The sequence below is a fragment of the Budorcas taxicolor genome, chromosome 1 (genome assembly GCF_023091745.1).
Source record: "Budorcas taxicolor isolate Tak-1 chromosome 1, Takin1.1, whole genome shotgun sequence".
Classification (NCBI taxonomy): Eukaryota; Metazoa; Chordata; class Mammalia; order Artiodactyla; family Bovidae; genus Budorcas; species Budorcas taxicolor.
The window spans coordinates 133,999,210-134,015,739 of record NC_068910.1 but is presented as its reverse complement, the minus strand read 5'-3'; the positions used below and the strand labels follow the sequence as shown (position 1 = coordinate 134,015,739).

The 16,530-nt window shown below is 44.3% G+C and overlaps 1 protein-coding gene across 1 annotated transcript in view; it reads left to right on the top strand.

Moving 5' to 3' along the window:
• HEG1 (heart development protein with EGF like domains 1) overlaps window positions 1–16,530 on the top strand; it is an 83,661-nt gene that overhangs the window by 13,377 nt on the left and 53,754 nt on the right. The window contains exons 2-3 of the mRNA XM_052645155.1: window positions 8,396–8,683; window positions 10,402–10,701. Of these exons, the coding sequence (XP_052501115.1) occupies window positions 8,396–8,683; window positions 10,402–10,701 (588 nt within the window). The remainder of the gene's footprint in view (window positions 1–8,395; window positions 8,684–10,401; window positions 10,702–16,530) is intronic.

Here is a 16,530-nt window from a genome sequence, read left to right as displayed (position 1 = left end):
GCCCCTACTAACCTCTATTCTACTTTCTCTCTGTATGACTTTATCTATTCTAGGTACCACAAAGAAGCAGAATTATGTAGTATTTGTCGTTTTGAGTTTGGCTCATTTCACTTACCAGAATGTTTTCAGGTTTCACCATGGTGTGACGTGTGTCAGAGTTTCCATCCCTTGTAAGGCTGAGTAATATACCGTCGCATGCGTGCACCACGTTCGTTTATCCGTCTACCTGATGACGGGCCCTTGGTCTGCTTCCACATTCTGGCTACCGTGAATAACGCTGCTGGGAACATGGGTGTACACGTATCTGGCATCTTGATTCCCTGCTTTCAGTTCTTTTGTATGGATGCCTAGCAGTGGAACTGCTGGGTCGTATGATAATTATATGTCTCCGTTTTTGAGGAATCACCAAACCATTTTCCACAGTAGCTATACCCTTTTATATTCCCTCCAGCAAAGCACCAAGGATCCCAATGTCTCCATATCCTTGCTAACACTTCTTGTTTTTCATTTTGTTTGGATAATGTCTATCCTATTGAGTGTGAAAGTCAACATATTTTTAAAAGCTCATAAATGGCACTGACTGAATTGTGGACTTAGAACTGTTACTGCCCCTCTTGGGCCTCAGTCCTGTCATGTGAGGGCCAGAGTAGTTGGTTGCTGGGGTCCCTGAGGACAGAGATCACCTCTGAAGAGGGATGAGGGCACCAAAGACCACACAGCCGAATTCCCAACTGCCCAGAACAAATAGAAGCCCTTGGGTGCTAGCTAGTGAAACAGGTCACACACCAGACATTACATAGTTTGGGAAGAGCTGGCTGAGCTGCTCTCTGTCGTGACTGGTGTGCACGTAGGTGCGTTAATTAGGAAAGACTGGAATGAAAGAGCTGGCCTCTCGTCTCTACTCTGACACTTATTGTCTGGGTTATTCTGGGCAAGTGACCCTGATACTGAGCCTCAGCCTTTTCTTCTGTAAAATGGGGTAACAATTCCTATCCTACTGCACTCAGTGTCAGGCTCTAATAGGATAATTTAGCCCCCTCCCCCAAAGTTATCCCATAAAACGTACTTTGCAGATTGTGAATGTATGAGATTTCTTGATAACACCTCTGAGAATAGGAGCCTAGTTTCCTTCTCCCTTAAAGTTCTTGTGAACAATATCCTCCTCCTCTTGTGGTTTCCAGCCAAAGGAATTAAAAAGAGAAGGGACTCACAGTCTCTCTCTGATAAAGTCTCATTTCTTCCCTCCCTGTGTGAGCAATTGAATTTTAGGAAAGTCTTTGAAAATTACGAAGAAACTGCTATCATAGTTTTAAGAAGCCACGTTGGCACATGCAACCGTGCAGACAACAGGCACCCAGCTCCGCAGTGCTCTGAAGAGCGTTCCCAGGTTGAGAATCCCAGAAAAGGTGGCAGGAATGGGGAATCCCACAGCTGACTGCGGTCAGGGCTCAGTGTCTTATTGACCTCGCAGAGCCTCTCCCTGGGGAGCTTTAAACCCCTAGCCCTCTGACCTTCACCTTCCATCTTCTAAGCAACACTCACCAAAGTCCTGGGAACTTCAGTTGACTCTGGCCTTTTTGCAGCCCTGCTGTCTGTGGCTTCTCTCTGCTGTATCTCTGCACACACGGCCTTCCTGACTCCTGCTTTCAATGTCATCCTGTCCTTCCCTTGTCATCTGTGTCTCTTTCACTGGCTCTTCTCCTCCCACCCAATATCTAGTTCTCCGCTCAATTCAGTCCTTGCCCTGCTTTCCCCTTCACCTGCCGCCCCTTTGCCCTTCCTCCTGGGATAAATTCATCCTCCATCTCACCACTACTCCTTCTTTATTGTCATCCTCTTCATTACTCGTGACATTCATCTCTTGAGTTAGAAGCTAATTTAGATGTCCTCTTGTTCAGTCTTCCAGCTAATAACACGCAGCTGCTGCCAGGCCAAGTCTGTCCGATTCCAGAGCCCACGTGATAGGCACTGTCTCACTGCTTTTAGAAGCTGGGAGTGCAGCTGGGCTGAAGGCTGCAGTTTGGAGGCTGGTGAGACTTCCTCTGGCCCTGCTCGTTGGTTAGTGCCTCGAAGGCCCAGTGTCACCGAATAGGCTGAGGTGTGATGGAAGGAGACCTGCGTTGATTGTTTTCTCTCTGCTGTTGAGCTGTGACCTTGAACAATCAATCTTTACCCCTTAGTCCCCCTCATGTGCCATGACCCCCGCCTGACCAGCTGTCACGTGTGTTGAGTGAGCTAACACAGGTGAAAACACTTAGCACCGTGGCATGAGATCTGAATCTAAGTGGAGGGAAATGAACATAAAGCACTTGTGCTTCAACTCTGTGCCCCAGAAGCAGAGGGTGTAGCTGGCAACACTTGACTTGGGGCGGCCGCAGCGGTAGGTGGTGCCTCGGGGGCGGGGGTGGCCGGGCTGCCTGGAGGAAATTGCCTCTGTGGATGACACGGCAGGCTCTCCACACACCCCCACTCTGCTGCTCAGGAGCAGTGGGAGCCAAAAACGCTCAGATCAGGGGGTTGGGGGGCGAGGAGTCGACTCTGTAGCAGCTGCTAATTAGGAAATGCTACTCGCAGGCAGTGCTAGCACCCCTGACGATGCTGGTTCACAAACAGATGTTTCGGAACATTAAGACATTACAGAAGTAGAAGTTGTCAACTTGGAAAAAAAGTAACACAGGCAAAGCAGTAAAGCTCTCTTGTTAATGTAATCTCCATTCATGGTACAAGGGAAAGTGGTGGCCGGACACCAGGAGCTGAGCACAGAGGGAAGGATGGTAATTTCCAGTTCTAGAGACACCTGGGAAATGGCCATCTAAACTCTGTTATGAGGCTGGTCGTGTGGCTCAGTTGCCACAGGATGTGAGTGGGGTTTGAGTAATCGCCTCTGACCCCCCCAGGAAGAGAGATGGGTGAGGTGAGGAGTGCCAGCCCCCCTGCGCCTCGGGACGCCCCTTCCCACCCAGAGGCTGCACCCGTGCCTCTGGTGGGGCAAGCCTCTTCTGCTCACTGGCTGGCTGGCCCAGGCTCCGCGGCCTGAGGCATACCTTCTCCTCTGTTTCTCGAGAGCCGATTCCTCTTCTCCACCAAGAAGAGCAGCTTTCCGGATACCTGCCCCTGCATGTGGTGGTTTCCTGTAGAGTCCTGTTCACTTTACCCTGAATCGTTCTCCCACTGAGGTTTTTACACCTGCGCTGAAAAAAGGAGCACACCTCAGGCAAAATTTAGCCACAGGAACCCTAAACAACCCAGGGCTTCTGTAAGGAGTCATCCTTGGACGTCAGTAAATATTTCAGCACTTGACTGATTCCTTTTCCTGAGATAGAGCCTGGAATGGTGCAAAGCACTTAACAGTCACAATCAAGACCTTGAATAGCAGAGAGGGTGGGCTGGGCTCTGCCTGCCCCCACCACGTGGTTAGTGAGTCCCTTTTCTGAGAAATAGTTCATCTGCAATAAAAGGAGTAGAGATACCTCCAGAGTTAAGGGGTGGGGAGGCAGTGGGATACTGTTCTTTGGGAATTCCAGGCCAGGGCCATCAGGGGCTTGTTTTATAAAATTTTATTTTTATTTTTATCAAAATTATGCGTGGTTTAAAGATTGAGTACGTTTTATACGGCTATTATAAAAAACACTGACCACTCCTACCATTATTATTCTCTGCTTCCTACTTTCAGCCCTTTTAACTGATTTTTTTAGGAATTATGTCCATATCTCTAAGTAGCATGCTTATGTCCCTGTTTATTGATTTTTTTTTTTTTTGGTTTTGGTTTTAGGCTATAGTCATTGATTTCTCTTGGTGGAAATTTTATATCATTCCAAGCTCTACCAGTTTTACTCTTTAGGGTCAGCTTTAAAATGCATTTCGACACAGCTTAAAGTTACCTTTCTCCTACACGACATGATTCACAACATGATTCTGATCGTCCCGCCTGACTTATGTGTTATGTTTACTCTGTCTTGTCTTCTTAATCCGACAAATGAGAAATTGCTGTTTTATAAATTCAGTGCTTCTTTGGTTTTACGCAGTTATTTACCATTTGCTTTGCTCATTATTTTTTTCTTGCACCTTATAGCTTTCACCTAAAATTGCTTTTTTTGCTACTTGAAATAAATTCTCCGTCATTTCCTTTAGTGGACGTAGTTGACTAACCCAAATCTGACTGAAAATGTTTCTGTTTTGAAAGATAGTTTCAAGACAGTTTTCAAATATAATTCTGTCGAGTATACAATTCCAGTTTTTTCTCTCTCAGCACATTACAAATATCTATCCACAGTGGCCTCCATTGTTGCTATTGAGAAGTCAACTGTTATTTGAATTATCATCTTCCCTAGCTGCTTTGTCATTTTTTCCTCCTGGTTGTTTTTAAGACCTAGTGTTTGTGATTTTTCTGCCCTTTCTCTGTGATATGGGCTTATATATTTTTTTTATTTAGCTTCCTAAGGATTTGTTGGACTCCCTTAGTCTGAAGACATATACTTTTTATCAGTTCTGAAAAATTCTTAGCCATTACCTTTTTGAATATTACTATTCTTCTTTTTTCTCATCTCCCCTCCTGCTGCTGCTAAGTCACTTCAGTCGTGTCCGACTCTGTGCGACCCCACAGACGGCAGCCCACCAGGCTCCCCCGTCCCTGGGATTCTCCAGGCAAGAACACTGGAGTGGGTTGCCATTTCCTTCTCCAGTGCATGAAAGGGAAAAGTGAAAGTGAGGTCGCTCAGTCGTGTCCGACTCCTAGCGACCCCATGGACCGTAGCCCACCAGGCTCCTCCGTCCATGGGGTTTGCCAGGCGAGAGTACTGGAGTGGGGTGCCATTGCCTTCTCCCGTTTCCCCTCCTAGAACTCCAGTCAGATATCTGTTGTACTTTCTCACTGTATCTTCTTGTCTCTTCACCTCTTTTTCATATTTTCTGTCTCTTCATGTCTCAGCATTCTCTTGTCATCTGTCTTGTAATTCTTAATTCTCTTTTCAGCTGTATCTAATCTGCTGTTGAGTTTCCTAATTATTATTTTTTCATTTCTAGAGTTTCCATGCAGATGTCTTTCAATTTTTAGCCATTATTTATAGTCTTTTTCTCTCATTTTCAATTTTTTCTTATTTATCTTCATGGAGTTTTATATACTTACATTCTTTGTCTGATAATTCCAGTAGTTGAAGTCTTTGCTTGTCTAGTTTGCTGGCTTTTGCCCACAAATGCCTTTTTCTTGTTTATTTTGTGATTTTTTTTGTTACTGTGATTTCTTATTCCTTAGAATTTTATCCAATTTTATAAAATAGGATTTTATCCAATTTTAAATAATAAAATAAAAATAAGGTGAAGGTATGTTCACCTAAAGATCATTCACATTTGTTCCTCCCAAGTACTCAGAGACACTGTATATCAGCACCACTTTTTCCTCCCCATTAACAGTGTGTGTGTGTGGTTTGTGATATAATTTACATACCATAAAATTCAGCATTTTAAAGTACAGGCATACCTCTGAGATATTGTGGGTTTAATTCCAGACCACTGCAATAAAGTGAATATCACAGTAAAGCAAGTCACATGAAATGTTTGGTTTTGCAGTGCATTTAAAAGTTATGTCTAAAATATACTGTAGTCTGTTAAGTGTACAATAGCATTATGTCTAAAAAGCACAATGTACATATTTTAGTTAAAAATAATGCTTTCGGTACCAATAGACTTGATTGACACAGGATTACCACAGACTTTGAATTTGTAAAAAAGTGCAATATTTGTGAGTTACGATAAAATGAGGTATGCCTATATATAATTCAGTGGTTTCTAGTATATCCACAAGGTTCAGGACCACTTTTTAAAACATATCTGTAATAATTTTCTTGGTGTATCGTTGATTTACAATGTCGTTAGTTTCAGGTGTAGAGCAAAGAGATTCAGTTGCACAAATATTCATTCTTTATTGGATTATTTTCTCCTATAGGTTATCACAGAATATTGGGTAGAGTCCCCTGTGCTATGCAATATGTTCTTGTTGGTTGCCTATCTTATTTGTACTAGTGATTTATCCCTTCCCACTATGTTTCCCCTTTGGTAACTGTAAGTTTGCTTCTGATATCTGTAAGACTGTTTCGTGAATAAGTTCATTTGTATCATGTTTAAAAATTAGATTCTAGCTATGAGTGATATCATATGATATTTGTCTTTCTCTGACTGCCTTCCTTCACTTGGCATCATAATCTCTGTAGGATCACTTTAAAATATACCCTTGGCTTGAGGTTTAGACCACACAGGTGTTGTATGCGCTGCACACCCACATAAGGGCTAGCTTTATGGTTATCAATTCTTGGGTGAGTTATTATTTTTCTTCCACCTGAAACCAAGATTGAGGGGCCAGATTTCTTGCTCTCCTCTTCGGCAGGGCAGGTTTGTTTCTACTTGCCCTACATCCAAGGTATAGCCCTGGTCCCGACTTCATATAGGAGTTTCCTCTCAGGCTCCCTCCTATCTCCTGCATCCCTGTGGCCATCAGGACAGAAGTTGAAGGTCACAAATGATGAGCAGGTGCCCCAGAGCAGCTGCCAGCTTTGGAGTTAGCTCACCTCTCTGAATTCCAGCTCTCGGTTCATTTTTGACCTCACCAGATTTGCTTGCTAACTCAGCAATGCGTTTAGAAGTATTTTTTAAAAAGCATTTTATTCAGCGTTTTTAGTTGTTGTTCGTGGCAGGGTTATTCAGGATACTGCAGGACAATAGTCTACCTTTTAGTTTTGTTTATAGTGTGCATTTTTCCTGCCTTCTGTTTTTAGTCAGCGCTCCAGGGAGACAGCATGGTTCAGTGATAGCCATGTCCTGTCTTCATGTGGCCATTCTTTTCCGTTTGAAGACTGGAATTCCTTGAGCTGATTGGATCTTGGGGCGCCCGTCTCTTGCTCCCTGAAGAAGACGTTGCTGCTTCCAGAAGCTCAGCCATGCTGACCATTGGTCAAGCCTCAGACTCATCTGCAGGCTGTAAATAGAGCTAACTTCATTTCCTTCTCTTTGCTCATGGCTTGCCAGTTTTGGAGCAGGGGTTTTTAAGTCCCTTCTGCCTCCTGACAATCACTTTTTTCTGGCTTCTTTTGAGAATAACTTATCTCATTGTGCCAAGTTGACCAAGAGGGTAGGGAAGGCATTTTCAGATCCTTTCTGTCCTCTTGGGAGGTCAGCTGGCCTTTGCAGCTCAGAGAGGAAGAACAAAGTTTACATGCTGTGTGGGTCACTCACTGCTGTCCATAACCCTAGAGTTCCACGTTGAACTTATGTACTTGGCGGCTGCCCTGGAAACACCACTCCATATCCCATTTCTAGCTGAGTGTGGACCTTGCCTGTCTGGGGCTAGGCCCCAGGGGAGCTCAGATGCCTAGGAAACGCCCTCCTCCTTAGGAAGCTTCTGTTAATTATCAGTTACAGGAAACAGAATAGGAAGCATGGAAAAAGCAATTCTCAAGGGGGTTGGGGAGGAAATGATTCCCTTAGGAAAGGTCATCAGAATCTCTTTATGGAAGAATTTATAATGAGCACCCCTCCAACTCCAGTCTGTGCGTCATTGCTTCAGGTAGGAGTGGGTCAGAGTGGGGCAATATCGAAAACCTCTGCTCTAGAATTGCACTGTCTATATGGCCTCATGTGGCTACTGTGCCCTTGAAGTGTGGCTGGCAAATTACTCTCTGGACTTTAAAGGTTTAATTCCAAAAAAAGAATGTAAAATATCTCAACAGTTTTATATCAATTACATATTGAAGTATTATTTTGGATATGTTGGAGTAAATAAAATATTTGTTAAAATTGTTTTCACCCATTTCTTTTAAAAATGTGGCTACTATAAGTTTTAAAGTTACTTATGTGGCTTGTATTTGTGGCTTACTTTATATACCTCTTAGACGGGGCTGATCTAGAAGATAACTTGCTCCTTTGGGGTGTGTGTGTGATATTTTGAGTTGAACTGTAGGTTCTGCCTGCAACATTTGCTGATCCAATGGTTGGCCATTTTTGTCTGACTCATATAGGTAGAAGTGACTTCATTCATCCCTGCAAAGCTTTCTCAACACCACCCTCAATCCTAAGCAGAAAGAAAAATATCATTCCCAAATGGGAACATAAAAATGGTTTTTTCAAGGAGCCATGTGGTCAGCAATAACTTCAAATTGGTCTCTTTCTATCAATTTTCGTCACTTATTCTGTTTATTATAAAATTTAATCCTATATAATATTGTTGCTTTCTAATTTCTTCCCCTGGATTGCAAGAATAATTACTGTTGGAGAAAAAGAAAGGTGAAATTATTCTCCTTGAACCCTCTTCTCCATTGATGTATGTGCTTATGTACGTTTTCTGAAGGTTTAGTGCTCTTTTCAGAAAGCAATAAGTTCTCACTGATTCGTTTTCCTCTTGTTTCAGCTGTTGTAAAAAACCACTGGCTAGAAAGCAACACTGAACCCCAAATAGAAAACGTTACCTTTGATCAGAATCAAGTGGACTTTTCAACAGTGGTCTCCAAAGAGGGCGTCATGGTGCAGACCCCCAGGAAGAGCCATCCTTCTTTGGATGCTCCAGAAAACATCACCTTACAAACTGAAACAGCAGCTGCTAGAGGAATAAATGACTCTCTAAGGAGAACAGATTTCACCGTTCCCCGCTATGGGCCTGGAAGAACAACGACTCTGACTTCTCAGAGCAGCACCTTCGGTGAGTTTATGCTAATGACACTATTTCATGCATGCATGTCCAGTCCTGGGAAACCAAATGTCTGATGGTCTTTGCCTTCCCGCATCCTGAGTCACGATGCTCAGCCAAGGGTCCTGGGACAGAGAGGACCACGCTGTTCCTTAGGCTCCACCTGTGGCTCACTGTGGTTAGTTGAGTTGTAAGTATAGACCAGGGGAAGGTGCAGATTTGCTGAGTGGCCTGACCAATCCTGTGGAATCTACATTCCATGGCCATACCAAATCCACACCATATTGGCTGTCCTGCCACACTCAGCCGTCTCCAAGGTACCAGGTCTGCTAGACTGCTGGGCTGTGTTGTTTGTGTTGATGTAGCTCAGATGGTTGTTCTCGTGCCAGTTGGCACAGCACAAAAAGTTTTGCCAATTTTAGCAAAGGATTTCAATAAGGAGCTCAGGCTGGATGAGCAAGATTTGATTGAAGAAGCGAAGACAAAGAAGGCTAGCACCGACTAGATACCCACTCAGTACTAACATATTTCGTCTCTCTGTTCTCACAGCAAGTGATGAGGTCACATTACTCTCATTTTAGGAATTTGGAAACTGAAGCTAGAGAAATCCATCAGTCCAATGTGTGCAGGTCAGACAGTTAACAGATTTCAGAGCTGAGATTTGAGCCTAAGCCTGTGTATCTGGGCAGGGTGGGAGGGGTGGCTGAGGAGTGCAATGCCTGGATCATGTGAGCAAAGATACAGAGGAAGGAAGAGAATGTGGCCTCTTTGTGGGTGGTGAGGCCAGCAGCCTCCCTTGGGGAGGACGTAAGTCACACACACAGAAGAGGAGCAATGGATAGAACAGTCATGTGGGTGGGGTTAGGCACAATTATCCAACACTTTGAAAGCCAAGCAGTTTTGATTTGGTGGGATGGGGAATGCACGGAAGATTTTTGAACAAGGCAGTCACATGATTGAAGTGAACTTGGGCAGGTACATCTGGCAGATGGGTAGACGATGTCTGGGGTGGGAGATGGAGCAGAGGTAAGCTGGAGTCCCAGGGAGCACCCAGGTAGACACAGAAAGCCGGATGCCAGGTGCTAATGTATGGCCTGGTGTTAACGTTCGGTCTGGTGGCTCTGGGGATGGCGTGGAAGGAATCAGTGAAGACTCTTCACAAAGGAAAACTGGTACACTTTGGTGATGACCTAAAGGAAGAGGCTGAAACCATCAAAGACGACACCATCCCACCCGAGCGATGGGAGGTCTGGTTGGGGGACTCAGTTCTGTAAAGGGTATATTGGGCAGTATTTCACATTCCATTTGTGAGTGATGGATATAGAGCTTAGAAACTGTGTGTGATGCTGCCTGGGTTTGTTGGTCATTCAGATCGTGGAAATTTTGTGTTAAATTTAAGTAAATTCTGGGACCAGCTTTGTGGAATGTGGGTGATGTGTCGTGATCCAAAACCGACCTCTGGTTCCATGTCGTCTGATATTTAGCTTCTTTGTGCTCCTTTGTTGATAATTTTACCATAAAATGCAGAGCCTTTGTTTGCAAGATCTGAAAACAGCCTTTGTGTGGGTCTGTGGTCTCTGCTTCAGGAGGAAATTTTTCAAAGAATGAACAGTTGCTCCTAATTTCTTCTCGTGTCTGTTTTATAGAGGTCAGAGGTGAGCTCACTCAAAGATGGTTCAGACGTTTGGAAGTCTGCTGGTGGAATTTTAATTGTGTCTGTCTACTTTCAGCCTGGGGAAAGCGTCAACCGCCATCCAGCAGTTCAGGGTCAGAAGCAAGAACTGCCCCTCTTTCCATGGAGAGTGGAACATCCTGGGGTTCCCCGGCCGGGGGACAGGGGCTCCCCGAAGAAGTGACTGTGCACACCCAAATGGCTGCCACTTCAGTTTTGAGCCAGTCTTCTCTCCCTGCTGTGGAGGGGGGAGAAGAGACCGCACTCCCCAGGCAGAGAAATTCCTCAGGAACAGAGCCCTCCGGGCCGCCTCTCTCCAGGACATCGGCTTACTCCCCTCCCTCGGACCATCCCTCATGTGAGTGCTTCTGTCCCAGCTTCACCCTCTGAAGTCATGCAGAATAGAAATAAATAGCCCTGAATGTCCAGCCAGTTACATACTCACCACAGGGGCTACGGGGAAAGACTTTAAGCACCAGTGCAACGTATTGGGGGTTAAAAGTACAAACTGCACAATTTATCTCAGTGCTGAAGTTCATTTTTAAAATGTGTTTTCTTTACTTGTAAAAGGAAGAAAATAATAGTTGGTCTGGTAGCTGCTCCAGACCTTTCTCTCCACTAGGCCCTGCTTTTTCCCCTTTCCCCTACATACACACATACACACACAACCAAGGCTGAGCGTGGCAGTATGTGTTCTTGCATTAGAGACCAGTTCCAGGGTGAATAAAATGGTGAACATTGTGCCATTCGATAGAGAGTTATATTTGTATTTCCTTATTATTGCAAAAATGTTTCTTTCAATGGCAAAGATAATACACAGTTATCATTTCAAGAAAACCCATACAGGCAGGTGTTTGCAAGGTTGTAGCGGTGGATCACTGGGCCCTTTGTGTTCCAACCCCTGGTCATCAGTTAAGTCTCCATGTAGGTGTCCCACCTCCACTGAGCCTTTCATCTACCCTCTGAGCCATGCACCAGGTCACACTAGCTTATCCTTATCCATCTTAGCCTTCTACCCAGCTGCACTGTAATCCTCTGAGGACACAGACTGTGTCTGTTACTTCTCTTAGGTCCCCCTGCCCCACAGCGAGGTGCAGTTGATAAGGAAGGGAATGAGCATGTGCCAGATATTACAGGGTTCATCTGGCCACAGGCCAGTGCTGGAAACTTCGCCCACCATTTCTCTTCTATGAGGTTTCATTCTGAGCCTGTGCATGCTACTTATGTTTTCATCTGGATGCCGTAGGGAGCAGGGCCCAGAGGGTTGGAAGAATCCTTGGGAAATGGAGCTTAGATGGCTTCAGACGTTGCCATTTCAGAGGATGTTAGAAACACTTTACAGGACTAGGGGTTCGGGTTTATGTCATCAAAGTGAAAACGGAGACCCCCTCTGGAATACCTGTTGAAAGCAACCCATTCCCCTTTCATATACTCTATATAGTTTCCTGCCAACTGGGTATGTATATAATTTATGATTCATAGTTTTAGGGGATTGCTTTTAAAATTATTCTTAAACGTTGGTTAGATTGGATAAAAGCTGCGATCCTTTCCGGCTTCAAAGTCCTGTGGTTCGGTGGTTTAAGAACCACTTTACGAAATGGTGGAAAGGAAGTATTTTCTAGGAAGCTAAACTTGACTCTGGTCAGGGTCATTTAATATTTATACTTTAAATTCAGCTCACTGCTGTGGTATATTTATTGTGGTATATTTGAAAATCAGTCTGTGTTTCCAACTACTGGCCTTGACTGTAGTCATCTGTACTTTCAGAAAAGTGTTTAGCCCTCCAATTCCTTCATTCTTTTAGAACCTCATACTTTTAATTTTTGAAGTGGTCTACCATATCGTTCCTCTTCCTTAAATGCTTCGCTGAGCGTTGCTCTTCCTTCTTAGTGAACCAGTTGTTCTGTGCCAGGTAGAGTCCCACCTCCCTCTTAGATACTGGAGGGGACTTTGGGTGCTGTTCAATGCAGGGAGACCCAGGCATTCAGGATGTGACTGCCAACCGTCTGGATCTAGCCTGCTAGCCCCATCCTGCTGCAGGGATGTACAGGGGCCATGAACAAGGGCCTGAGCCCATGTGGAGACGAAGCTCTGCTTTATTATTTTGTTTATTTTGTGTTTTGTGCTGGGTCCTCGTTGTAGCGTGTGAGCTTCTCTAGTTGTGGCCCATGGGCTTAGTTGCCCCTCAGCGTGTGGGATCTCTGTACCCTGACCAGGGATTGAACCTGCATCCCCCTTGTTGCAAGGCAGACTCCTAACCACTGGGCTACCAGGGAAGTCCCAAAGCTCTGCTTTATTTTGAGTGCTGGGCTGGTCCCTGCTGGCCTGCTAACCAGAGCTCTAGTGTATCTTCTACCTCCCCTGAAACCTGAATTTTGAGATGTAGATTTCCTGACTGTGGGATCTAGGAGTTCCAGGCATGCAGGCAAGAGTGCTGAGAAAGCCAGCAGGACTTGGCAGACCCAGACTGGGAGTCACCCAACCCAGCTGGCCTCTCCGTGGGGAATCGAAGCCAAGAGGGAGTGTGGCGGGGGCGTGTACTTTGTGACACTTGGCTGCTTTGTCACTAGTGAATGTGACCCTGTGAAAGTCCTAGCACTTGGATCAGTCAGAGGACTGATGCTGCTCACTAGGTGAGCGCTAGGATGGCCAGCCAGTAACATGGCTTGGGGAGGATGGGGGTCCTTATTTGAAACATGAAGGGATTAGAGCAGCTGATCCTGAAGATCCTTCTAGTCCCAGCGTCTGTTATTCCAGACACATCAGCCTTTGTATTCTGTGACTCTTTTCACTTTTCATTCTGCTGCACACAGATGTACACACAACATAGCCTTTCTGAGACTTGGGTAGCCAGGAGTTGCCTGCTTCCAAAAATAAATTACACGCTAATAAATATATGCGTTAAATCAAGTATAGGCCTAGACAGCTAACTCAGATTTCAAAAAAAGAGATCGGAAGCCATTTGAAATTGTTTTGCTTCCTGCTTTTTTTTTTCCTTCTCTACTTTTTATATTTTCTCGAATGACCATGTACTATTTGATAATTAGGGGGAAAAGTAAGCAAAGCAACTAATAGGGAAAAAAGATCTCTTTTAAAGGTGAAAAGAGATATGTGTATGTTGAATTATGTGAGAGTGGCTACAGTTGAGCACTAAATTTAGTACCGAGCTTCCTGGAAACCAGGGCACAAAGTGAAACTGGGTGGGGTGTGATATATTGTCAGATAAAGTGAGTAATACAATTTCATCCATAGGCTTCAGTGTTTTGGGGGCAGTACCTTCTAAGAGGAATTTTATATAATGAATATTGAGGATCATACTAGAAAATACCTTCAGCTGCTGTTTTGTGGAAATTGTGCTAATGTTCTTTAAAAGGTGATGTTTTCTATATATACTCAATAGGAACGGAGGGTGTAGTAATGGATCTCAACTCATGAAAGTGTTTCTGTGGGCCGCTGAGTTGATATGGTCCAGGTAAATTGCTTTGTGGTGATTTCACTTTGTAGAGGAAGAGGATATAAATAACTCAGAAGGTTGTAGGTTTAGCAATACCTTTCCCAAATATCAGCTGCTTCAGCAAGATTTTTGGCAAGTTCTGGATCACAGCCAAGTCAAGGGCAAGCATCCTAATATGTGCCTGAGGCTCCAGTACATTGTGTTGTAATGGGAGAGGGACCCATGTTCTTTCCCCAGAAGAGCAGGCGTTCTTTTCACCTCTTATTATAAATATTAGGGAACTTAGCTTGTTTCTGCTCCCAAATGGATGGTCTTCTCATTTTTGAATGGCTGCTTCAAGGGTAGAAAATGAGCAAGGAAGGGCAATTATTAAATAATCAGTAGTGCTGGTCTGCTGATTAGAAACATGGTACATTTCCCCCTAGATGTATTCAGCAGGTGCTCATTTGGTAACATAAGTGGTGATTGTAGGTTAGTTTGACCAAGCTTTTCTCCTTTTATTAAGAAGCACCAACTCTACAGAAGTATCCACACTGCTTAGTAGCTTTACTGTGAGCATTGAATGAGATTATACAAATAAAGTCTTAGGTAGCACAATCTGTGGAGGTGTACGTAAAGTAGTGGCATATTGTTATTAGTTGAAAAGGCAGCTTGTAATACTGATGATAATGAAACGGTGAAACAGTGTTCCATGGAGCCTTAGGGTCAGGGAAAACCTAGCCATTTTCCTTTTGTGACTTTCAGTGGTTGTGATGTTTACGGGTGTATTTCTGAGGCCATTTGCTTTGCTGGACAGGTATTCAGGCTGAGTCCAATAAAACTGTCACTGTGCACTGAGTCAATGAAATAATGCAATTTACTGGGAAGAAAAGTGTTTTGAAAGAGCACTCAGGAATCCGATGGGGCTGTAATTGGTGGATATAGATAGTGACGCTAATGAAGTTAGGCCCAAGAAGCTAAGTAGGTGAGTGAGGATTTGGGACATGTCTGTGTTGTGCTTTTTTTTTTTTTTTTTAAATACTGAACCTTTTTTGTTAGTTTGTAGCAGAGAAAGGTTTATTTCAGGGTTAAGCAAGGAGAATGGATGCTTGTGCTCAAAAACCCCAGGTCCATTTGTTTTTGTTCTTAAGTAACTCCAGTACTTTGGCCACCTCATGCAAAGAGTTGACTCATTGGAAAAGACTCTGATGCTGGGAGGGATTGGGGGCAGGAGGAGAAGGGGACGACTGAGGATGAGATGGCTGGATGGCATCATGGACTCGATGGACGTGAGTCTGAGTGAACTCCGGGAGTTGGTGATGGACAGGGAGGCCTGGCGTGCTGCGATTCATGGGGTCGCAAAGAGTCGGACACGACTGAGCGACTGAACTGAACTGAAGGGATGGCTATAGACTGCAACTATTTTTGTTTCCAGGTCTCTCTGTTTGATTTAATTACTAGTTTTACGGATTGCCTGCATCTTCCTTGTCTCCCTGAAGGTCCAGCAACCCGAGCCACAGCCTGTGTTCTAGGTGTACCTGGTTCTGTGGTTTTGTACAAAAGTGAAAGGAGCCTTTTTGTTTCCTGTGCTCACTCTCTATGTATATATTTAACTTTTATTTGTGCTTTTGTTACGACTGCGTATTGGACTGGTCTTCAAAGAAATGTTTATAATGAGGACTTTATTTTTTCCTTTCCTGGGTCATAATTAACAATTTGAAGCATTTCATTTTATAGGTATACAGAGTACCTTTTTTTAAAAATTTGGCTTAAAAAGAGAAAAAAGGCACTCTTCCTTCTTGCCTCTGGGTCTTCTTGCCCACTCACCATGCTTCCCTGCAGTTTATTCCTGTTTGGCATGAGGCTTTCCGTGTACCCTTCTGGAGGTCTTTTCTCGGGGTGTCCTTTGGAAAGTTCTTTGTGGAAGGGAACCACCAGCGAGCCACTGAGCTTCTGTAGAGCAGACTGTCCACTTGGGCCGATGGTGTGTTATTCAGTTCTGGAGGCTCTTGACAACTGATCCAGTGTCTGCCATCCATTTCATCAGAAACATTGTTCCCAACCTGGAGTCCTTGGGACCCGCTGGAGTACTGTGTGAGCCAGTCCCCAGAGCTTCATGAGGTTAACTCCAGGGATGGAGCCTGTTGCTTTTGGGTGGAATTAAATCAAATCAGTGGGGTAATGATGAGTATCTCCTGCTGATTAGAAGCTCTGTTACTTAATAAATGCAGCTTGGTTAATGGTCTTTCGAAACGTCAGTTTTACAGTGGCCCTGAGGTGGCAAGTAGTAAAGAACTGTCGATGGTGGCAAGGCTGGGAATGACTGTTCTAGGCCACCATTGTTCTGACTGTGGATGCAAAGCCCAAGGCCCCCTCGCTGGTGGCTGGGTCCCCTGTAATGCACCCACTTTTATGCATTTTTAGGTATAGGCTTTAATCTGTAATAGCATTTGAACAAAAGGCTTATGTGGCTAAAAGAAAACAAAACACAGACTGTGTCACAGTGGTCTGTCCTATATATGTTACGAGGTGGAACTCAAGAACAGACGTTTTTAGCTTCTTCTATATAGACTGACACAAGTCGGGTCTAGAGGCTTTCTGCTGTCTTCCTCTTAGCTTGATCTGAAGCTTTCGTTGTGCTCAGCAAAGGACCTCATGCTTCTCCACTTGGCGCTGTGAAAAGAGGGAGAATGAGTGTGTTAGCTGTGTTTATCTTTTAGATCCACATTACATATATTCATCTATCACAATGTA